General features: G+C 40.2%; 2 protein-coding genes across 6 annotated transcripts; one reads left to right on the top strand and one right to left on the bottom strand.

The window, feature by feature from the left end:
* Positions 1-984: 984 nt before the first annotated feature.
* Positions 985-3,967, top strand: LOC122777317 (galactose-specific lectin nattectin-like). Its single transcript, XM_044038481.1, has 6 exons — positions 985-1,071; positions 1,412-1,462; positions 1,733-1,873; positions 2,920-3,054; positions 3,127-3,247; positions 3,559-3,967. Exons 2-6 carry the CDS (start codon positions 1,412-1,414, stop codon positions 3,627-3,629), a joined length of 519 nt encoding a protein of 172 aa, XP_043894416.1. The 5' UTR covers positions 985-1,071; the 3' UTR covers positions 3,630-3,967.
* A 1,300-nt stretch (positions 3,968-5,267) lies between these two features.
* Positions 5,268-23,258, bottom strand: acss2 (acyl-CoA synthetase short chain family member 2). 5 transcript variants are annotated; one of them, XM_044038404.1, is made up of 19 exons: positions 22,660-23,258; positions 21,157-21,352; positions 17,918-18,009; positions 17,701-17,804; positions 17,492-17,564; positions 16,653-16,728; positions 15,543-15,687; positions 15,351-15,383; positions 13,213-13,350; positions 12,378-12,548; positions 11,435-11,568; positions 10,158-10,290; positions 9,941-9,997; positions 9,255-9,335; positions 9,049-9,157; positions 8,362-8,430; positions 8,031-8,207; positions 7,581-7,655; positions 5,268-6,926 (listed from the first exon to the last, which is right to left on the bottom strand). In XM_044038404.1, the coding sequence occupies exons 1-19, from the start codon at positions 22,784-22,786 to the stop codon at positions 6,799-6,801; spliced, it is 2,118 nt and encodes a 705-aa protein (XP_043894339.1). In that variant the 5' UTR covers positions 22,787-23,258; the 3' UTR covers positions 5,268-6,798. The 5 variants fall into 5 exon arrangements, with proteins under 5 accessions (XP_043894339.1, XP_043894340.1, XP_043894342.1 ...); XM_044038405.1 differs by having other exon boundaries at positions 15,351-15,380; XM_044038407.1 differs by having other exon boundaries at positions 15,579-15,687.
* Between the last annotated feature and the right edge of the window lie 1,429 nt (positions 23,259-24,687).

Below are 24,687 nucleotides of genomic sequence, written 5' to 3'. Positions count from 1 at the left end.
TCTTCCCCTCAATGGACATTGTTGAATTATTATAATGACTTTTGTTCATAATCTATTGACACAAACTAGTTTAAGAACCAGAATGTTCTTCAAACACTGTCAAAACTAAATAACTTCTGACAGGGTCATTAACTTGAGAACAACTCATGGTTTCTGGATTCATTTCACTTCACTTCATTTTAAATACAATACAATACAAAAAATTATTTTATTTTGCGTAGTTAAAATTCAGATTTGTCACGGTGGGTTTTTTCATAACTTACCAACCATTTTTCAGGCATGACATGAGCGGCTCTGCTGCAAACTGTAGAGCAGATATGAATCATCATCAAAAAAATCTGTTAAATGTATCCCTTCTTTGTAAACATAAATAAATATTAGTGAAAAATAAATTGTGTGTAAGGCTCCATTTGGGGCCATACACTTTTTTGACTTTTAAAAAACTTTGGGGAAAAAAATATTATTTGCAGATTCATTCAACCATTTTATTCAACGTTCACAAGGTCGTACACTGTAAGAGTTCCAACTAAAATGTAGTTAAATCAACTTGCACTGAAAATATATGAACAAATCTTTTTCTGGTTAATTTAAGTCTTGTTTTAATTTGTAGATTTTAAAACTTTTAAACATGGACTACTCAAAATATAAATTTGAAAATTTTATGTTTAACATTTGTTATTGGCTCGGTCTATTTTATACTGTTGTGGCAAAGCCTGATCAAAGTGTTTTTTCAGGGGGCGTTCACAACTAAAACTTATGTTGTACTTTAGGCTCTTCCCAAATTTACACTTCTTAAAGGTGTGGCTCAGTTTTATTGATCAATACTTCAAATATTGATCAATATTTGAAGTAGAGTATTTAACGAGTATTTGAAGAAAACTCTGTCAGTAAATTCTGAACAAGTCTTTAATTCAACAATGTCCCGTGATGGGAGGAAGACACGTGACGTGACAGCTGTGCAAGTCCGAGCGTCATGAGAAGGTTTATAAACACCAGGTTTCTCTCTCTCTCTCTCCATCTCTGTCTGAGACTCCACGTCTTGCTGCTGCCTCAGCTGATCATCACAACACGGTAAGTGTTTGGGGCCCAAAGTGGAGCCTTGGGGAATGCCATGATTTATTTTATAATATTTTAGTTTTTTGTTCATGCCTACAAAAAAAATTATTTTTAGGAGAAGATTTGAAGCAGTTAACGCTGTATTAACGTCTGATGTTGTATCACACGTTTAAAAATTTAAAACACCATCAGCTACTCGGCATATTAAAGGTTTGTAAAAAAGGCCTAAAATGGAGCCTTGTGGAACACCGCAATTTCATTTGTAACTTTTAGATTAATATTGAACGACAGAAAATGCCTCTTATTCATCATTCATACATCGTTTTGTTTTGACTCACGACCTCTTCCTTCACAGATGGCGTGGACTCGTTTGCTCGCCCTCCTCTGTTTGGCCAGTGGAATCACAGTGAGTAACATTTAACAGTACACGTTTCATTTTCTCCATCAGTGGCTGGAACGATAAAAAAAGTCCGAAAAATGTTTATCGGTGTTTGTCAAACCCTGGAACTGATGTTTCTCAAATGCCTTGTTTAAATATAACAACTTAACCCAATTCATTTATTATCAAAACAAAATTATTATGGTAATTAATTTAGTCGTAGATTCATCTTTGCAGTCATATCTAAAGTATATGTACATAATTAATGTGCTCATGAATGTTTCCTTGTGTTCACAGGGGTTCAAAGGTCAAGATTGTGTTTCATCGTCGACGACAGGAGGTTGTGTGATGTGCGACAGCTGCCCTGATGGTTGGCTCCAGTTCAGCTATAAGTGCTTCATCTACTACAGCGACCACAGAGTGTGGAGCGAAGCCGAGGTATTTTAATCCGGATTTTTATTCCTTCATTTTCACTTTTAGAGTTTTTGGTCTTTTCTCTTTAACGTTAACTTCTCTAATCTCCTGTCATCGACACACGTGAGCTGGGAAACACATCTGTGCCGTGTTTCCCAGCTCACCTCAACTCTACACGGTTTACAATACAGCCCTCCTCAACGTGGGCAGGATTATCATGCACAAATCTGCATTTATAATCGTGCAGCAGCGCCACATACAGGCCTGGCATACGTACTGCAGCGTTTAGATGCCGTGATTAAGAAAAGAAAAAGATCTTTTATATTTGGCTTCCAGCTATGCGGCTGAAGGAGTGACCGACACACACACTGAGTGCTGTGGGGGCCCCCTGCTGCCCACAACCAGGCAAAGACACGTGTGAAAACATGGCAGCCAGTAAACTTTCCACAGCAGGGCTGACTTTTTAAAGACGACCGTCAACTAATTTACATGTTTGAAATTTATTTAAATTATATTTATATATTTTAAATTATTTAAATGTTATTTTACTTAAAAACATAAATCTTCACTGAAAGCAAGGACATTTTCAAAAACAGAGACATTTTTTTTAAAAAAAGTGTGGAAGTTTTTCCAAAAAAGAGGACATTTCAAAAAAAGTGTGGACATTTTCAAAAAGTGGGGACATTTTCTAATTGTGGGGACAGTTTCAAAAAGTGAGGACATTTTTAAAAAAGTGGCGCCATTTTTTTAAAAATGTCAAGATATTTTCAAAAATTGGGGACATTTCAAAAATGTGTGGACATTTTTGGAAAAAGTGAAGACATTTCAAAAACATGGGGACATTTTAAAATAGTAAGGACATTTCTACCACTGAATAAGGTCACATGACTTAACTGAAAGGTTCACAAAATTCTGCAAATTTGTTTGGGTGCCCAAAGAAAAATCTCCTGGAACCCATCTGTGGGTCCCAAGCCAGAGTTTGGGAACCACTGATTTTACTGTTTCTGTTGATTCAATGTGTCTGTTGCTTCACTTTGTGTCACTGTGTCTCTGTTGTTTTTGTCGATCAGAGCTTCTGCATGGACATCGGTGGAAATCTGGCCAAAATTGAAGACATTGCAGAAGTAACTTTCCTCAACTCTCACCTGGAGGAGGCCACAAAAGAAGCGAAGAGAGTTTGGATCGGAGGCCACGACAAGTTCCTTGTGAGTGGAAAATAATTCCATCGCTGGTAAAACTCTGAGGACGCTCATCGTCTTTTGTCTTTCTTCTTACAGGAGGGACAGTGGATGTGGACGGATGGTTCCGCAGGTCCTGCGACGGGGTGGAAGCTGTGGAGTCCAGGTCAGCCCAGCGACAGCAGCAAAGCAGAACACTGCATGGAGATGAACTACTTAGGTAAACAGGGATATTATGGGATGTCATGTCTATGAGAGTTGTCACCATTCACCAAATCCTCCATTCCAGACTAGTGTAGTCCAGGATCAGTGGACAGGATTAACCAGGACAGAAAGCAAGGACATTTTTAAAAAGTGAAAAAATGATTGACATGAGACTTTGAGATTTTGGATATGGTCCTGTGATGTGCGATCTGTTTCTCAGAATTCAGGCTGTTTTATTTTATTTATTTTAAATGTTTGACATGTGGTCCTAATCCTCTTCCTGTAAATACAACAAAAACAAGTGTCTTGTTATCTTTTTAACTGTAGGGGGCATAAACGATGACAAGTGCCATGAAAGGAAACCCTTCATTTGCTTCCAGCCTACGAGACCTTTTTAACGTACTCAGAGAAGTCACGTCCTGGTGTCAACGTCTCCAGGATCTTTTCAACAATTGTGAAGACTATTTGGCAGCCAGTTTCTGTGTGGGTGTCTGAAATGACTCATTATTTGGCAGTCCGTCTGATCAGTATGTGAATATTATATCTATAGTGTGACAACTACTAGTAATTACCAGTTTGTCAGATTGTTTCAGCTTCTTAAATGTGAATATTTCTGCTCCACAGAACAAAGAAATCATTAAAACAATCATTTATGCACCAAACAAACACTTGATTCATCGAGAAAGCAATCGACCAAAAATACAATAAAGCACTTCGTGTGAAATAAATAATAGTATTTACTTGTAATCTTTCAAAATCTATTGAACCCTGGGAGTGAATTCAACCAAATGCAGTGAATAAGGTTTTACAGTGTAAAGTGTGATGAAACTCACCAGGGCGAGGTTCTGTGCATGGAGATGTAAACGTGACGGGTGTCAGCCTCTGGATGTTGTTTGAGCTTAAACATCACAGGTTGAACTTCAGTCCACAGACTTCACAGGAAAAACACACAAGCAAACAGACGGCAGCAGGACACAACATACAACAGCCCAGAGGAGACACGACACACACAAACTAAACATTGGACTGAAAACTGAGTTCCAACAAGATTCAACATTATGACTTAAAAAACATGTACAAAGCTTTTAATTCACACAGATTAATCTGAAATTTAGATTTTGATGAAGCTAATGCTAAAACAGATTTTAACCAACTTAACGGATAAAATGTATGCCAGGTTTAGTCCCACACCAAAGAGAGAATCAGTGATTTTAACACACAGGGACACAGCTGCTGGTCCTCTGCTGCCTCGTGTGGTCACTGTGTGTCACTGAGGTCAATCTGAACGAAAGATTTCCAAAGCCGAAGTGACAAAATCCGACATTTGAACTTAGCGATGGAGGCAGCAGTGGATCAACAACTCCTGTGTGTGATGTTTAAATCACTGATTTTCCCTATAGACTTTGGTGTGGGAGAGTGAGTGGTTTACAAACTTCGGTTTCCTGTTGGGGAAAGTCTGTGTAACAGTGAGATAAAGACGTGAACACCGTGTCCAAACCTCATAAAACTCTCACTTTGTGTTAACGCAAATGTTTGCATGCTGCTAAAGTTTGAAAATAACAAAATAAACTTAAGTTCTTAACCAGCCACAGCACAACTTTAATTCCAAAAACATTAGAATATTTAAGTTATTTTCCACACTGAATAGAACAGAGACAAACAAAATAATCAATAGGTATAAAATAAAGGCTTTTTTGTTTGTTTTTATTATTTGGTGTCCTCAGCTGCTTCAGTTGTGACTCACCGTTTCATAAAAGTGTCTTGGCGTTGTCAAACACTGCCCTCTAATGGATATGATTGAGTATTACACCAGTGTCACACTCGACTCCAGGACATCCATCATCAGAAGAGTCAACAATTTAGATGAAAGATTACAATAATGTGGGTGTGTCTTTGCTCGGAAAAACTAAAATATCTTTGGTTCTTTTGAAGACGTTTGGGACACAACACTATTTTCACCTGTTTCTTCTTCTGTTTGGAATAAAATAATAATTAGTGGCAGTTTTACCTTAAAGGAGCAGTCAGTGAAAACAGAGTTGAAGGCAGTAGTCATGTCCATTTACTGTCGTCGCAGACACTTTGATACAAACAAACCACAGTCAGAGATTAAACACAAACATTTGTCCTTCACCTGAATTAAACACAAACAAAAACACCGTAAGTAATAAGCTACTGCAGTATTTTGTTCTTTTATTTTTTTTTTACAGTATTATTATGGTAGTGCACTGAGCTCTGCTGTTACTGACGTTGGCACATCGACATCCACACGGCAACAAACAGATAACATAAAAGACTTAAAAAATATGATGAGACGAGATGCCAAAGATCCGCTGCTCGCTCCAACGTTCACTCGGCTCTGAACTGAATTTTCACGTGTGAACAACAGGTGAATGAGGAGCAGGAGGTTGTCCAGATAATTAAAGTCTTATGTTAAGTTGTGAAAGTTGCAGTGAGACGGATTTAAAAATGACAGAAGCTTCAAAACGTTTTTACTTCTCCGTGTCTGAACCATGTGATCTGCTGCAATAACCATTGACACGTCTTTATCTCACTGTCAGACAGACTTTTCCACCAGGAAACTGAAGTTTGTAAACCACTCACTCTCCCACACCAAAGTCCACAGAGAAAATCAGTGACACAGGAGCTGCTGGTCCTCTGCTGCCTCGTGTGGTCACTTTGTAAATCCAAATGTAGGATTTTAGCTCCTGTGTGAGTGATGTTAAAATCACTGGTTTTCTCTATGGACTTTGGTGTGGGAGAGTGAGTGGTTTACAAACTTCAGTTTCCTGGTGGAAAAGTCTGTCGTACAGTGAAATAAAGACGTGAACGTGTTCTTAAGACATCGTAGACTTGGAAAAATGTCATCGCTTGGAGTGACGCGTGTCCTCTGACACACATCCCGATTCAAAAAGAAAAAACCTTTGACTTTACCTTTATTAAGTATCTATGAAGTCTCCAACCAATCACCACCTGGTTCTAATATGTTCTCGTACACGTTTACATTTCAGTTTAGATCAAAATATTATTTTTAGTCAGTTTGGAGACGAACGTTGCGAAAACACAAAACTACAGAAAAAATAAACATCCGTGCTCACAGACAGAAAAATAAAATCCTTTAAATTCTCTTCCAAAAACAAAGACATGAATATGTAGATCCTTTCAAAACAAACACAAATGAACTCATAAGCAGAATTAGCTAATGACCTGCGTTGAGTGCTGGGACGCGACGCACTCAGACGCTGGCGCTCATCTTTTCACCTCCGACAGAGCGACTTTGCATGTTAACGTATTTCTGCAGGTTTTATGGGCTAAAAACACGAAGATAAAATATGATGAAGCGTCTTCCACTTCCACCACAGGTCCACTAGAGGGCGGCCTTACCCAAAAACAACATCTGGCCTCGCCGTGTCGTCCTCATCAGGAGCCAGACGTTGTTTTTGTGAGACAAGACCGCATTCGTCCACATTCTCCTCGTCATCTTCTTCTTCCTCCCTGGTTGCATTCTTTTTTCTTTTTTTTTTGGCTGGCGACACACGGCCGTGTGAGGAGAGAGGATCTCGGACTCTGTCACACGGTGGCGCAGTGTCTGTTCTGGAAGAGCTGCTCGACTACGGACGAGTCGGCCAGCGTGGAGATGTCGCCCAGCTCGCGCTCGTCACAGGCGATTTTGCGAAGAACCCTTCGCATGATCTTACCTGCAGGGGGCGCATGTGGAGGTAAAGGGTGAGTATGTCAGTTTTAGTCATTGACAAACATTTTCCTTCATAGTTTTCGTTAAAAAAATGATCACTGTTCGACGGGGACATTTTACGATCTGGCAGTATATACAGTCTCACCGACATGGATGCTACTGGCTAGCAGCACAACAAATGATGGCGCTATTTACCAATTTAAATGTGAGTTTTTGCTGAAAATGTCCGTAAAGCGACAATATTTTCTCCTGATAATACGGAGAAGAACGCGCGACCACAGCGTGTTGAGATTAGAGGAGCAGCTACAAGATACATTCAAGGAACCTTGTAAATTTTAAAATTTACAAAAACTTTCAAAATGCTACCGCTGCTGCCACCTTCGGGTAGGAGACTACAATCAACCAAATGCACGGAGCTAAAATATAATCCAGCTCCACGACTTCTGGGTCGGTTGTGGCAAAGGGGAAACTTGGGATTACCTTACAACATCCTTAGTGACAACTGAGTGGAAGCTAAGGAGCGACAAATCATTAATCAAATTATTTTTTGGTGTGTTTTAAAATGGCGGATTTGATTTGATTCAACAAATTCTCACAGTTGACGTCAAAAGCTCCTCATTAGTCGCATCATCATAGTTCACATTTCAAATTCACTCACCAGATCGGGTCTTGGGGAGTCCCGGAGCGTTCTGGATGAAGTCTGGTGTAGCGATGGCACCGATCTTCTCTCGAACTGAGGAAAACAACAAAACATGAACAAAATCAGAATCACAAACAAAGCTTCCAGGCTTTTATAAAATCTTTTATGTAAAGAATCAAAAGTCTGATTAAATGACAGCGTAAAATACAACATGAAATGAGATCTTTGTTAACCATTAGACAAAGATCACTGTTGAAATAATGTAACGTTTGAGAACCAAACGATGGGAAAAGAAAACGTGAAACTGCCGTGGATCAGGTCTCTAATCTGACGAAAACCACCTCAGATCGTGGTTCCTGTGATCGGTTCTGGGGACCGATTACTTTACTTGACCGATTCATGACCTGAAGTGACAGAAATAACTGCCTCACTTTTGTTGAACAGAAACTTGCTGATGCCTTCACACACCTTGTTTTTTGAGTTCAGCCTCCAGCTGGCGGTTGTACGTCACGCCATCGTTAAGTGTGACAAAGCAGTAGAGACTCTCTCCTTTGACAGGATGCGGTCTGCCGACCACGGCAGCCTCGGCGACGGACTCGTGCTCGACCAGCGCCGACTCCACCTCCGCTGTACTCAGCAAATGACCTGAAGAGATGAGACAGGTGGAGACGTCTATAACACTTTAAATCTCATTAGGTGCAAAACCATTTCAATACTGAATTAATGATCACACATCAGAGTCCAAACGATTGTTTCCACTGGCTGAAACTGCAGCAGAACACTGTAAACTGAATCCTACCTGAGACGTTCAGCATGTCGTCTATCCTCCCCGTTATCCAGTAGTAGCCGTCCTCGTCTCTACGGCAACCTGGAGATCAAAGTTTCATTTACAACGCAGCGCTGAGAGGAAGATGCAGTAACATCCTCTCCTGCACTTCATCTGACTCCAACTATTTAATGAGACGTCTTTATTTTTCTTTGTGTACAACAAAATTCTACAGAAAGATCATTAATTTGTACTGACTGCATTTATGTTTCCACATTTCCTCCTTCATACACATGTTCACGTCTTTATCTCACTGTGAGACAGACTTTTCCAACAGGAAACTGACATTTGTAAACCACTCACTCTCCCACACCAACGTCCAGAGAGAAAATCAGTGATTTTAAAGTCTCACACACACACGAGTTGTTAAACCACTGCTGCCTCCATCACTGTCTTATCTGTCAAATGTCTTATTTTGTGAATTCAGTGTGAGGAAACCTGTGTTCAGATTGACCTCAGTTACACAAAGTGACCACACGAGGCAGCAGAGGACCAGCAGCTCCTGTGTCCCCGCGAGCTAAAATCACAGATTTTCTCTGTGGGGTTTGGTGTGGGAGAGTGAGTGGTTTACAAACTTCAGTTCTTCCCCTCATTCCTCTGCGTGACATCCTGGTTGACATCATCTAGTACTTAAACTATCTGTTTAAACTCCTCCCTCACCGTCTCCTGTGACGTAGTATCCTGGAAACTTTTGGAAGTAGATGGTTTCAAACCTCCGATGGTTTCCATACACTGTCCTCATCACGCCGGGCCACGGCTGTTTGAAAACCTGTTCACACACAGTACAGACAGCAGCGACAGGTCAACTGCACGCTCACGTCGGCTCTGATGGTTTTTTAAATTCATGGTGACATCATTGTCCTGACCAGATATCCTTCACTTGGTCCCTCCAGCTCCTCTCCAGACTCATTCAAAATGGCCGGCACCACGCCAAAGAACGGGAACGTCTGAAATAAAATGACGTGAAGAAATATGTCAGAGACTTGGACCTCCATTTTCTTCTCTTGATGACGTCTGAAGGCAGACACTGTGCAGCTGTGACCATGAAGAAGATCTTGTACCAAGGTTCCACACTGATGGTTTTCAGTTCGAGCTCAACTCGGCTCTCCTGGTTATTTCTTCTTCTCCATCAGTGACAGAACCTGGTACCTGGTACCTGTTTATTTAGTTCCTGCTCTGACGAGGTTCAGCTGAGACGACGGTCACTGATTGGTCAGAGAGTGTCGTCATTGAAGAGTCGTGAGCGCATTTAGCAAAGCAAATGTGTAAAATGTCAATATTGAACAGAGGAGTCTGGTGGATTTAGAGACAGCTGTTGTGTCTCTGTCACATTCTGTCAACTCATCTGAACTAATGATTCACTGTCACCCAAAACATCTGCTTTACAAGTCACGTGTTTGCGTTTGTGTCGCGGAGAAAACCACGTGCTGTGGTGACTCCACCCACTTTGAGGAGGAGCTAGAGCAGCATAATGGAATGTGTCGAATCTATCCAGTTTCGACTCATCCATCCACTTTGTGTGTTTCACCGTGTTCGTGGGTTGTGTACTCACGGCAGATCCTGGTTTCATGGGCGTGGCTGCAGGTAAAGGAGTCAACACGTGTCCACCCTGAAAGACAACATTGTGCTTTAATGTGAATCCTACATGGTTTGAGAGGCCTGTGCTACCACCAGAGGGAGCCACAACTCAAGAGTCAGCAAACACCGGCTCTTCTAGTGTCCAAACCAGTAGGAGACGGAGGTTCACAGTGTTTTCTCGGTGAACTCACGGTTTCTGTCTGCCAGAAGGTGTCGACGATGGGACATCTCTTCTCTCCCACAACAGTGTAGTACCACTGCCAGGCCTCGGGGTTGATGGGCTCACCCACTGTGCCCAGAATCTTCAGAGAGTCTCGCTTGTACCTGTGGACAGATGTTATTATTGCCTGTTAAATTGTGTGAGCATTGAGATGCTGTTCGTGAGTTAAACTCACACACTGAGCTCTGTGAGAGATCTTCTTCACAGCAGATAACTTTCATTGCAACCTCAAACGTGAAGTTTACACCACACGTTTGAAATAATATTACATTCCCAAATAACAGACAGTCCCGTTATTTGGCAACGATAACAAATATAATTGTTGTATTTTTGATAATCATTCCACGAAAGAAAGGTTAAAGAAAATGTACAAAAACCTTCACTAAACACTTGCTTTGGTTATTAATGGACAAGAGAAAACTCACACGTATACACACAGAAAAAGTCAAATGCAGCCATCGATCATTCATTTGTGTAAATTTCCAGAAACTTTCCATGGAAACTTTAGTTTGGGAAACTCTCTATGGGAATTTATAAGACTTCAAGGGAATAAATAGGAATTTTGGATCATTTAAAGAAAGTGTTTCATATACAAATACAAACACGTTTGTTTTGCAGAGTTCCCACAATGCACTGACTCAGCTCGGTCCATGATGGCGTCCTCTTTTATTGATGTGCAGCAGCTCTGCATCTGGACAAGTGATTGTCCTCAAAGTCAGTCTTTGTCTTTTATCTTTGGTGAGACAGAGATTTCCCAGACATCACGTCGTCATTTTCTCTCTCTTTCTTAACTTTACTCGCTCATTGTTCTGCACGGAATCTCACGTCAACGGCGGAGAGAGAGACAGTGAGTCATGATGTCTCCACGTCTGTCCTGTGTCGGCCTCGTCTACGTACATCAAGCAACGCAGGGCATCAAACAGTAGGTGGCGAGACATTTACCTAAATATCAACTTCACTTCTTTAGTGCACAACATTCAAGCACTTTCAAGGACCCCTGTCTGTCTAGGGTCATTTTCAAAAACGTTCAAGGGCCTTGAATTGTTTTTAATTCACAAACTTTCAAAGATTTCAAACGCCCAAGTCTATTTAGGGCATTCAGAAGGTTTTGAGAACATTCTTTCAGATTCACAAACTTTCAAGGATTTCAAGGACCTGTGGGAATCCTGTAATTCCCATTTGGAAAATTCCTGGAACCGTTTGCACGTTCCTGTTCCTCTGCTGTTGCAGGAGGAGAGAGTGACTCACTTGTGCACAGGCTCGCTGCCGTACTTCATCAGCATCCTGATGGCTGTCGGCGCCGTGTAGAACTTGGTGACGCGGTATTTGTCGACGACCGCCCACATGCGACCCACGTCTGGGTACGTGGGCAGACCCTCGAACTGAGACGGTGACAACAGACACACAAGAGTTTAACACACAAAAACATTAACTCTAAATAAATCATTATTTATTTGATGATGTTACAGATAACTAAGAGTCCACATAAATGCATACATTTGCATAAATAATAATTAGGAAATTATTATAAACAACACCTATTTGAATTAAAAAATAGGTGTTAAATTACTTAAATGTACGTCTTTCATCCAAAAATGTTCTTTCATGTGTTTAATATTTACTTTATACATGTTTTTATTGAACTTACTGTAAATTGGAGAGACAGAAAAATAATGTTATTGAAAACTTGAATTAATATTTTTTTTTAATTTCATTTTCCTTCTTAAATGTAAATATTTTCTGATTTCTTTGCTCCATACAACAAAGAAAATCATTAAATTTGAATCATTTTTGGTTTGTGGACAAAACAAGACATTTGAGAACGTCATTATTTCCAGGTTTGAGAAACAATCAATATTTTTCAATATTTTATGGACCAAACAATCATTAATATACGTTACATGTTCTAACTGTGACTTTAAACATCATTCCACATTAAAAAAAACACTTATACTTTGAAATTCTGTGAGACATCGTAGTGAAGGGGGGGCCCTCTTGACACCCACTGCCCCCCCCCAGTCATTTGAGTTTGACACCCTGCATTTTTAAATGGAGGGGGAAAAAATTGTTGAATTGAAGAATAAATGGGGGAAAGAATTGTTGAATTGAAGAATAAATGGGGGAAAGAATTGTTGAAATGAAGAATAAATAAATAATAGACTAGGAGAAATCCCACAGTCCCTGAACTCACCAGCACGCTGGTGGCTCCGTTGGCGAGCGGGCCGTACGTGATGTACGAGTGTCCGGTGATCCAGCCGATGTCGGCCGTGCACCAGTACACGTCGTCCGGCTGGTAGTCGAACACCATTTTGAAGGTGGCGGCGGCGTAGACCATATAACCACTGACGGTGTGAAGAACACCCTGAAGAAGAAGACATAATTCAATTTCTATGGAAAAAACTTTACATATAAAGACATCCTTTACTATAAATAAACAATTTATCAGTTTGTGTGATTTTTCAGCTTCTGAAAAGTGAATATTTCCTGATTTCTTTGCTCCACATAAAGAAATCCTTAAAACTGAATCATTATGCAGATAAGATGAGTCCTTTATTTGTTCTACAGTGGGGAAATTTACATTGTTAGAGCAGCAAAGACAGTAAAAATAAAGATAATAAATAACAAACATGCATTACCATAAATGTACAATATATAAAGATATTAACACTAAGACTATAAAACGAGTTACAAAAGAATATTATACATTATAAACAGTTTGCAGAACATACACAGTATGGACTTGATATTTACAGTATAAACAAACAAAGGTTGGACATGGGAAATGAGAGCAGCGCTTGTTGTACAGTCTAAAGACGTCTTTACTGCCAACCTCGTACTGTCCCCCTCCTGACCAGACTAGATGCTCATTAAGTCGTTTGAGTTTGAAAGCCCGGGCTTAGCTGACTATCGCGGTCAAGTCTTATGGGGTTTGTGCAGAAAATCATTAGGTTTTATAACCGATTATACATTAATGTCGGAATTCGTCCTCAATGTTCATGAACAGAGACGCACAAAAAAGTACAAACCTTCGGTTTGCCGGTGGAGCCGCTCGTGTAGAGGATGAACAGCGGATCTTCAGACTCGCACCACTCCGGTTCACACTTGTCTGAGGCCCCGCCCACCAGAGTGAGCCAACACAAGTCCACCTCGGGGTTCCACGGAACCTGGTGCGACAAAAAATATAAAGAAACGCACACACAAAATACAAACAAAGTCAAACTCTGCATGCGTTTAAAAAAAACGTCTCTAGGATCTAAAGCACAAAAAAGTAGAATAGTTAGTTCGGTGAAAAGAGAGAAGAGGAAAAGTTACAAACTTCAGTTGTAACTTATTCCATTTGTTGATCAGAGCTCAGTCACTTCCTGTCCAACAGGCTGGGCCACCATGAAACTGGCTATGGGCCACATGTGGCCCACCAGCCGCCATTTGAATGGCTGGTTGAACTGCATCTACTGTATCCATGATATTAACCAGTATCTGTGGTTTTGGAGAGCATATGTCATATGTAACCATATCTAGCAGGGTGTGATTCACAGGTTACCTCGCGATACAACAAGTCTGTGATAATCAATATATTGTAGGACAATTAAATCGCGATATCTCATGATTGGAGATGTGAAGTAATGGCGCCCGGTGAGTGAAACTGGCAGGGACTGTTTACTCTAGAGCGCCTTTGTGAATTAAAATATGGATATTTGGCCTGGCGTATGGATTATCTTGTCGCACAAGGAAGGATGACGACGACATGTCACCAAATTTATATTTTGAGCCGCCCCTAAAGTGAGTGATTGAGCTCTGTTCACACAGTCACAGACCTGCAGTCGTTCACAAAGCTGCTCTCATGCTTTAAAGAGGAACCCACACAGATCTGTTAAACATGACGACACACAGGAAGCGCTTCATGTACGACCAAAACGTTTCCTTGTCACTCAGATTAAACAGCTGATGTGAGAGAGAGACAGAGAGAGAGAAAGAGAGAGAGACAGAGACAGAGACAGAGAGCAAACACCAGGCTTCACTAAACCTAAATACAAGCAGAGAAGAATCAGGACAGAAAGAATCAGGAGTCTCAGTCTTTAAAATGAAGCAAAACAAACATGTGTAACTATATATATGGTGTTAACATCACAGGGCTGCAACTGAGAATGTGCAAGATCAAAATATGCAGCTTAATGAATAGTCAAAATAATCAACACTACTTAGTTCTTGCTCAGTTTTAAGTGAAGGTTCAAAGCCTCCTGAGTCTTTCTCCTGAATTTTGGAATATCTCCTGAGTTCACAACAAACAGAGTGTTAATACAAATCCACAGAATTTACATTTTATTCTGATGAGTTCAGACACTTCAGGGGAAGAAAACCCAAGGAACATGAGTGAAACTTCCTGATGTTTAACTTCTGCAGGTATGATGTGTGTGGTTGTATGAGGTCCATGTGTGTGGATAAATACAGTCAGTGTGATTAATACAGACGCTCTGAGAAGCAGCCAAGGAACATGCAGATATGACCCAATTTCAGCCACTTAACAAAAGACTTGCCTCAAAAAACCACATCAGTTTGAGTCTACGTCACATGATAACGTCTTTATCTCACTTTATCTCACTTTTCCAACTGGAAACTGAAGTTTGTGGTTTACGTAAGTAGTGGTTTACAAACTTCAGTTTCCTGTCTGAAGCGACAACAAACATGCTTAAGATATCGTAGACTTAAAGCTGATGCAGATTTTATTATTTGAGCATTTTGTTAACTTGTTAACTCTTGTTTTTTTCTGATGTCGCCCGGACTGCTTCTCTCACTACAGTACGTAAGATACCGACTATATTTTACTATATCACATCATTATTATCATCATCATCATTATTATTTTATTATTATTTTATTATTATTGTAATAATAATAATAATAAGTAGAAATGTCTATATGCGTTTGTCATGTTCCCCACATGTTGCCTGAATTGTCAACCATCAGGAATAAAAACTGCTGTGTGGTAAAAACAACAACTACCTCTTCAAATGCATTTCTAAAAAGGTTTAAACCAGAAATCAAGTTTCTTTCTTTCTATTTTACCTTTTTTAAAACAGCAGTAAGGCTGAAATTCTGCTTCAGAAAGCAAAAAAACCAAAGGTGTTATGGGGGATTAAGTGGAGGGAGAAGGTGATGAAAGTACCTGCGGAACAGGGCGTGTTCTCTGTTTCTCCTGCTGGACAAAAGCGAAGGAATGAGGAGGAGGAGGAGTAAGGAGAAGTTAATCAGGGAGAACCAAAAATGAACCCAAAGAGGTTTTTTAGGGACATTGTTTAGAAAATGAAAGACTGATTGAATAAATGCGATGGGATGATAAAACTATGGCAGTACAAACATCATCAAAGCGTTGGTGTTGTTGTTTGTTGTTCACCTGCAGGCCAGGACAAGGTCGTTTGGCTGGAGGAGACTGAGACCCTGGAGACGTGTCGTCTCCTTTGGACAAATGCTTCAGCATGATGCACTTGATCACTGGAAAACCCCTGCAAAAAAGGGCAGATTTTCAGGGTTCCTACACCTTGGTCAACACCAAATTCAAGGACTTTTCCAGGACCAATTCCCTCAAATTCAAGGACTGAATGTGCAGACACAGCTTAAGATGGGACACTTTTCAGAGCGTCTTTGGTGGGACAGATCTGGAGTTTGCATTTTTCCAGGCATCACATTGCCATTCACTCTCTCTTGTGTAATGTCACTCGCTCATGTGGTGTTGTAAAATAAAGAAAGATTAGATTAGATTAGATTTGTCTAATCTAATCTGAACAAGAGCAGATTAGCGGCAGGAGACATTTACCTAAACATCAACTTAATTTCTTCATTGCACAAACTCAAACACTTCCAAGGGCCTTGACGTGTTTTTTTTATTCACAATCTTTCAGGGATTCCAATGACCTGTGAGAACCCCGTTTTTTTATTAAGCTTCAATTACAAATGACATTAAAGGTCGACCACTATTTTAAAGGCTGGGCTATAAAATAAAGGCACAAAAAAACCTATTTATTTGTCGATAACCCACTGAGCTACCATTTCCAAAAACTTAACACCAGACAGACAATTTTTAAAGCAGATCTGTGCAGGATTTTTACCCTAATTGAACAGTTTCAGAGTAATTGTGATGGATACTCCACTGCCCCCTGCTGTCTGTTAGCAGAAGACCAGCCTCACAAGATCAGTGCCGCCTCAGAATCAGGAGGTCTCACGAACAAACATGAATTGCTTCACGGTACCGGTGATAAGATCAAGGCAGACATGGCGTTATTTTATTTTAGTTTGTTGAAAAAGAAGCAGAGAAAAATGTTGTCTGAGGAAGAGGAAACGGCTGTCTGACCGAGCGAGGGGTCAAACACCAGGAAAACATCGGCCTTTTTCTGCTTTAAGGACTAAAAGTTGAGCTGTGGTTGTGCTAATTAAGGTTAGTCTGTCCACATGGAAGTGTGTGTGGACTTACTTGTCTCTGCATTTCTGCAGCGCTTCATCAGATAAGAGCTTCAAGTTGATCAGCTTATCTCCACGATAGAAACCATCTGAGAGAGCACAGAAGAGACAGAGCGTCTGCATAACTAACATATACATACATACATACACACACACATATCAATATTCACCCTGAACAAAATCAGACAGCCATCACACTGCACACGACTGTAACTGTTGTTCTTTTAACCACGTTTCCCATTTGACTGTTTTTACCTTGTGAGTTTGAAAGTGTCTCGAGTGTCGAATGTGTCATATTTTATTGTTGCAGCCGTGTCAAAGGAAGATTTCTGTCACTGACAATAAACTTTATCTATCTAGTCTATCTTCTCTGTCTATAAGAGAAACACTGAAATCACATACGCGACGGTCAAAAACAACAGATTTAAGCAGCTGATAAAAGTACTTGACCCTTGTTACCTCGCTATTTTCTATTTTCTGTGATTTTTCAGCTTCTTAAATGTGAATATTTTCTAGTCTTTGTGATTTTCAGCTTCTTAAATGTGAATATTTTCTATTTTCTGTGATTTTTCAGCTTCTTAAATGTGAATATTTTCTGGTTTCTTTGCTCTATAAACAAAGCAATCATTAAAACTGAATCATTTCAGAAAATGAAATGCCTGCCTGTTCTTGTAGAGAACAGGGCAAAACGACCCGACAATCGACACAAGCTCAACTCGACAAAAAAATTTGAGAAAAAAAAAATAAAGTCGAAATGTCGGGGGGTACAATACAAGGTTTTTTGTTTTCTTCTGTTTAAATTGCGTGTGTGTGTGTGTGTGATGAAGTCGCACAGCAAACTGTGATACTGACCTGCTGTGATGAGCAGAGAACACTGAGAGTCCATGATCCTCTCACACAGAGACTCAGCAGAGAAACCTGCAAACTGGAGACACACAGACACACAAGTGTTTTTTCCACCTTCTCTACAAGAACAGGGCAAACTTTCCAGCGACGGCACTCATACATTTCGGACGTCAGAACCCCGGTGTAACATGTGACATTTCACCGGCATAACTTACCACGATGGAGTGAACGGCTCCGATGCGGACGCAGGCCAACATGGCGACCACCAGCTCGACCACCATGGGCATGTAAATGGACACACGGTCACCCTTCTTTACGCCTGCAGATGACATGAGACGTGTGAGGGACAAAGACAGGCGGCAACAGATCTTCCCAATGACACAGACGCAGGAGAAGAGATCATCTTCAGCTGCGATGAAGGTGGTTCTTTACCCTGAGACTTGAGGACGTTGGCAAACTGACAGACTTTCTGCAGCAGCTCTCTGTAGGTGACTGTCAACTCATCACCGGGCTCGTTGCCTTCCCTAAGAAATAAAGAAACAAATGTGAACATTAAGGGTGGGAATCACAGAGTACCTCACGATACATGGTCACCGATACCAATAATATCACGATACAACGATTCCGTCATAATCAATGCAGTGTAAGACAATCACAGATCGATACATGACGATATGTGTCGAACTGAAGAAAAAAAAACGTCCAGGATTTTCTCTATTTATTCACAACATAGAGGAAGGTCAAAGGTCTTAAGTCTGTGTATCAAACTTGGAAGGAGCATCTGTTAATGTAGCTTTCTCCACCATCATTATCCCGGGAGTACTGATCGATCGATTGATATTGTACAAGGAAGGACGACAATATATGTTTATATTTTAACCCACCCCCTCATCCATCTATCTATCTATCTATCTATACATACATATACAATAGGTTTATTGGCAACATTTGAGTTAATTAGAGACACACCTGTGGGTGTATTTTAAGGCACACCTGAAACACATCTGTTCAAACAATTATACGCAAGTGTAAACACCATGGGAATGTCCAGCCATCATACCGCTCAGGAAGGAGACGGGTTGTGTGTCCCAGAGATGAACGTGCTTTGGTCTGAAATGTGCATATCAACCCAAGAACAAAAGCAAAAGACATTGTGAAGATGCTTGCTGAAGCTGGTAAGAGTGTGTCATTATGCACAGTGAAACGAGTACTGTACCCACATGGGCTGAAAGGCCACTCTGCCAGGAAGAAGCCGTTACTCCAAAAGAAACATAAAAAAGCCAGATTACAGTTTGCAAATGCACACAGGGACAAAGACATTCATTTTTGGAGACATGTCCTGTGGTCTGACGAAACTAAAATCAAACTGTTTGGCCATAATGACCATCGTTACGTTTGGAGGAGAAAGGGGGGAAGCTGAGAACATGGTCCATAACAAATGGACAATGACCCGAAGCATACTGCTTCTGAATCAATCTGGAAATTGCAACCAAGGATGAACCAGACTTGTGCAAGTCCAAAATTCTCTTCCTGATTTCTTTTGACTTTCCCATGATGTTACACAAAGAAGCAGTGTGTTTCAGGTGTGCCTTAAAATACATCCACATGTGTGTCTCTAATTAACTCAAATGTTGCCATCAGAAGCTTCCAAAGACATGACATCTTCATTTGGGCTTTCCCAAATTGTTTAAAGGCATAATAATCTTAGTGTATGTAAACTTCTGACTTTGAAGAAAGTAATAAAACATTGTCTAAAAAAAATCCTTCTCTCATCATTCTGCCATTTAGCAAATAGAAATAATTTTGGTAATCCTAACGAACCTAAAACAGGAAACGTGATTGTCTGATTTCATGTAAGACAGTGAGAAAAAAAAGCATGTGTCTTTATATATAGTGTATGTAAACTTCTGGTTTCAACTGTACATACATACATATATAAACATACATGTATAAATAAAATTAGATAAACAAAAGGAATAGTTTAGAAAATATTTAACAGCTAACCGTACATTCTTGTATGGTTACAGAAAAGTATCCAGCAGGGGGCAGCAGAAGAAACAGCATTATATTCCAGCTCAAATGTGTGGCTTCAATAGTTCAGATTTTTAGGTCATGTGACCGCGCATGTAGGGGGGGCGGGGCCTCAGCCATGCACCTGTGATTGCTGTTTTCCTATTTTGAGAAATCCCTGGAATTTTGCAACAGTGGTTGTGAAATATGACTCGTTTCAACTTTCCCCATTTTCACAACAGACCCACCGTCCCGGGGCGATTGAGAAACTGTGTGTTTGCCAATGCATCGTTCAATGTCACAACACACACACACACACACACACAGCCAATCTGCTGGAGTACCAGCATTAAATTAACAACCTTATCTTGAGAGTGGACGGAGAAGTGGATTAGCTGTGACAGGTCTGCCTCTGCAGATAATTAAATGTTCCTGTAAATGGACGCTGTCCTCCTGCCCCTCCCCCTCTCTCACTCTCTCTCTGTGTCAGCATCACAGTCCTCAGTCTGGAAGACACCACTGACAGAGACAGAGAGGAGACTCGGGCAGGGGCTGAAGCTGTGTCCCAAACCCAGTGTATAAATATCAAAGATTGACTGTGTGCAATAAAGCTGCAACTGAGTCAGAGAAGAAACATTTAAATTTTGTGTGGTTGGCTTTGAGGCGGAGGAGGAGGACGACGAGGGTTGGGTCATAAATATTGTGACATTTCTTAATAACGGTGCAGGCAAGAGGCTTTTCTTCATGTTGTTAAGACAGAAAAAAAAAAAATCGGCAAATAAGAAGAGTTTAAGGAACAGTCATTATCAGTGCTGAACAAAAATCTCTGCAAAAAAAAATAAATCGACGTCTTTTCTCATTGTTAGACAGACTTTTCCAACAGGAAACTGAAGATTGTAAACCACACACTCTCCCACACCAGAGTCCATAGAGAAAATCAGTGATTTTAGCTCACGGGGACACAGGAGCTGCTGGTCTACTGCTGCCTCGTGTGGCCACTTGTCCTGTTTCACTGAGGTCAATCTGAACAGAAGACTTCAAACACTTCAGTCACTGAAGTCATTGGAACTTAGGAGTTGTTGATCCACTGCTGCCTCCATCACTGTGTGCTCTGATGTTAAAATCACTGGTTTTCTCTATGGACTTTGGTGAGGGAGAGTGTGAGGTTTACACACTTCGGTTTGTGACATGATTAAATGTAATAAAAAGTCACTAAATGTCAGCTTTTCACAAACTTGGACAAAATTACAGTTACACACACACACACACCCTCTTCCTCTGGGTTCCAGCCAAAAACGAATTCTTCATAATGATTTACGTTTGCAAAACTTCCTTCTTTGTGCAGCAGGGAGGAGCCATTTCATTAACTGAAGTGGTTCAGTTATCCTGCCTCTGTGTTTGTGTGTGTGTGTGTGTATATTGCTGAGAAAGGCTGTCTATCTGTCAGGTCTCTGTGACCCAGTTTAGCACTGATGGACGAGGAGAGCTACATTCACAGAATAACTGGCACGACGATAAAGGTCTGACCTTCAGAATCACTTCCAGCGTGATATCTGAGCTGTGAGTGAGTGAGTGCCTGCTCTGATCACCTCCAAAGTTCTTAAAACAGGAAAAACACTGTGATAAAACTGTTGCAGTGGACATGAGAGTCTGGTACTGACCAGTAGAAGGCCACTTTCTCCCCGAGCTTCTTCTCGTGGACGTTATGGTCCAAAAGGTTGTAGCAGATGTTGGTGGAGGCTCCTTCCATACACTTGATGTAGATTTCCCCTTTGGTCACATCAAAGTTGTAGTCGAGGAACGGACCCGTGTGTTTGGTCTTCCAGTAAAAGTCTTTGGCAATGTCTTCCCAGAATTCTGCAGGATGCAATTCATGTTTTCATAAATGTGTCCAGTCACAGATTGACAAAGGTGACCTAAAAGGTGCTGCACATTCACGACTAGTACATAAAAATAAAATACTATTCAAATACCCAATGGTGTTTTTGTTGAATATAAACCTTTTGGACATTTTATGTAACAAGACATTTGAGAATTTGAGGGTCATTTCCAAGTTTGACAAACCTTGATCAATATTTTATGGACCAAGAACTCATTGATTCATCGAGATCAATAATCAACATAATGAAAATAATCATTAGTTGCAGCCCTCAACTTCTACTGTCTAGTCTTGACCTGCCAAATAAAGGGATATTCACCATGTCTTACATTTCAAAATTTAAAATGATTTAAAACAAATGAAACAGACAAAAGACACCATTCAAATATCTGTAACAGAGTTACAGATATTTGTTGAGTGGATATTTGCAGAGTTGAGTGGCTCAGTGGTTAAGACCGGTACCCTATGTGCGAAAAACATCATGGTCGCAATGGTCGCGAGTTCGATTCCACCCCTCGCTGACTGTACTCAATTCCATTGTAAGTCGCTTTGGATAAAAGCGTCTGCTAAATGACATGTAATGTAATGTAATGTAATGTAACAGATTAAACTTGATATGTACTGACTTTCTGACAGAGCCCATAAACTTTGATAGTCTTAATAAACTGTCCGTTAATAAATAAATCCCTTCATTCAAGGTAAAAATAAAACCAACTCAGCGACCCTGGGGTCAAGCTTCCTGATTTGCTGTGACGTTCAATTACTTTGGTCCGAAAGCCTATAGACACCTCAAAAAATTAGGACCAACCAAAAAAATTGATAAATGTTTGTCAAACCTGGAAACGACAATGTTCTCCAGTGTCTTGTTTGGACCATAAACCAAAATGATTCAGTGTTTAATGATTTGTTCTTATATGGAGTAGAGATGCAACGATTAATTGATTACTACTAAATGAATCTATTTCTGTGAATCCATACATTTTTTTTTACAATCAATAAATTAAAGCCAGTTTGTTTGATTTCTCAGCTTCTTAAATGTGAATATTTTCTGGTTCATTTGCTCCATATACAAAAAAGAAATGATTAAAACTGAATAATTTTGGTTTGTGGACAAAAACAAGACATTTGAGAACATCATCATTTGCAGGGTGACAGTGTCTCAGTGATGGAACTGGTGAACTGTCCTAAGTTTGACCCCGTGTTTCGCCCCATGTCAGCTGAGATTGGCACAGGGGGACACAGACAGACAAACAGGTGAATTGCAGGTGGAACACCTGTGTCTTACCGTCTGGACTCTCCACGGACTTCATGTAGAGCTCCTTGTATTTATCGAAGCTGCAGACGTGGGCCGTCTTCTTCAGGTCCTCGGACCCGTGGAAGACGTCCTCCTGCGGGACTTTGTCTGGAATCATGTCCGACACTGTCCTCTGTCCCGCTCTGAGCAGCAGCACAATTAACAATCAATGCGCGGAGCTAGTAGGATGCTAGCAGCGAAGCTCATTCACACTTCCTGGTTTGTTTGTATGTTTGTTTTGTAATGTCCGGTTTTTTTTTGTTTTTTCGTGGTTGTACAGAGTTGGAGTAAAGTTGTCCTCTGAAGCTCCGTCTCTGTTTATGGTGTTCACTCCTGCGCGCGCACATACACAATGTGTCCTGCTAAGCTAACAGGCTAACCTAGCTCACTACAATACAATAGATATAATACAGAGGAGAAGAACGAGAGCAACGAACCTCTGCGCATAGGCGAAGCTTTTCTCTTTTACACTATTTGGAGGTGTTTTTCTTTCATTTATTAAAATTAAAAAGTCGTTTTTGTTCAGTTTCCGCTTCCTGTCCCCGCTCTGACTGGCTCCACTGTCCCTCCTCCTTCTCGTCTTCTTCTTCTTCGACTACTTCTTCTTTTCTTCTTTTTTTTTTCCCGAGCTCGATTCCGTTTGGCTGTGAACAGCAGCCAATCAGAACTCACGTTGCGTTCACGTACTGTGATTGAGCTCGTAATTCACAGCACTCACACCGCTAGGTGCGATAAATCCGTCACCGTGTTGCATTCAAAGTGCCGGAAAGGAAGGTTTATGGAATGGAATGTTTTACAGATCGATCTATCTCTATATGGCCGTTTCTCAATACTCAAGTAAGCAAGTATGCTCTTGCTTACTTGGGAAGTACGCTGGGAGTATATACTTGACAAGTACAGGAGTACACAAGTATGTGGCTGTTTCTCAATACTCAATTAAGCAAGTATGTATTGTTCTGCTGTTTGAATGGTGGCTGGCGCCAAGTGCTGTAGCCTCATTACCGCCACCTACGGTGTTGATGAATGAACATATGAAATACTTTTAATAAATGCATATATATTGTTAATATTTTTAATGTTTTAATATACATTTAATATTAAAATATACAATACAAATAATACAATGTGGAAAATAGATATATTACAGCATTGTAGAGTAGTATATATACGGTATATTTATACATATATACTACTCTATAAATATATAATGTGTACAAATCCCTACATATCTAATAAGTACATATATTTAAATAAAGTTACAATGACCGTGCAACTTTAATATAAATCTAAAATCCCAGGTTAAAATAAATACAACATTACTAATAAAACTTTCAAACTGTCAGGTCAAAACGTTTCCATTAAAAACAAAATAACACGTCAACAACAAATCTATGGATCACACCGAGCATCTAATGACAGCGACGTCTGAGCCAGCGGATCCTTTCAGAACCGTCCTCGCTGTTCGCTTACTTGAGAAGTGGAACAGAACTGGGACTGAGGCTGATGACGTTTTCACAAGTACGGGAGTACGCACAAGTATGGATATTGAGAAACGGCCTCTGTAGCTGTTTCGCCTGTATTTTAAACGTTTGCCACCAGGGGGAAGCACAGGCTAACATTTTACTCAGTCTCTGCTCCATCAGTTTGATTTAATCTGATCTCCTCACTCACTAGTTTCTATTTTAAGACCAACTGTGAGTCAGTCTGTCTGTGAGCTCAGAGTGACTGTATCATATTATATATGGAAGTGATGGTTATTTAAACGTAGTATTACACATTTTATTTATTTATTCTTATTCTATTTCTTTTATTTATACTTCTGGGACACATTTATAAATGCTTGCTTTTACAAAGAGATTATGGTGTTTGTATACATATATATATATATATATATATACATACATATATATATATATATATATATATATATATATATATATATATATATATATATATATATACACACACACACACACTTTGATAACCACTCACTCTCCCACACCAAATTTACCTTGCATG

The sequence above is a fragment of the Solea senegalensis genome, linkage group LG11 (assembly GCF_019176455.1).
Source record: "Solea senegalensis isolate Sse05_10M linkage group LG11, IFAPA_SoseM_1, whole genome shotgun sequence".
Lineage (NCBI taxonomy): Eukaryota > Metazoa > Chordata > Actinopteri > Pleuronectiformes > Soleidae > Solea > Solea senegalensis.
Note: the sequence above shows the minus strand (reverse complement) of the source record. Positions and strands in the feature narration are given on the sequence as shown.

Coding starts and splice junctions, on each gene's coding strand:
- LOC122777317 (XM_044038481.1), top strand. CDS start 1,412: ATGGCGTGGACTCGTTTGCTCGCCCTCCTCTGTTTGGCCAGTGGAATC. Junction 1,463..1,732: donor GTTTGGCCAGTGGAATCACA/GTGAGTAACATT, acceptor TTGTGTTCACAG/GGGTTCAAAGGTCAAGATTG. Junction 3,055..3,126: donor GAGGCCACGACAAGTTCCTT/GTGAGTGGAAAA, acceptor TTCTTCTTACAG/GAGGGACAGTGGATGTGGAC.
- acss2 (XM_044038404.1), bottom strand. CDS start 22,786: ATGATTCCAGACAAAGTCCCGCAGGAGGACGTCTTCCACGGGTCCGAG. Junction 18,010..21,156: donor GAGAAAGTGGCCTTCTACTG/GTCAGTACCAGA, acceptor TTTATTTCTTAG/GGAAGGCAACGAGCCCGGTG. Junction 17,805..17,917: donor CAACGTCCTCAAGTCTCAGG/GTAAAGAACCAC, acceptor TGTCATCTGCAG/GCGTAAAGAAGGGTGACCGT.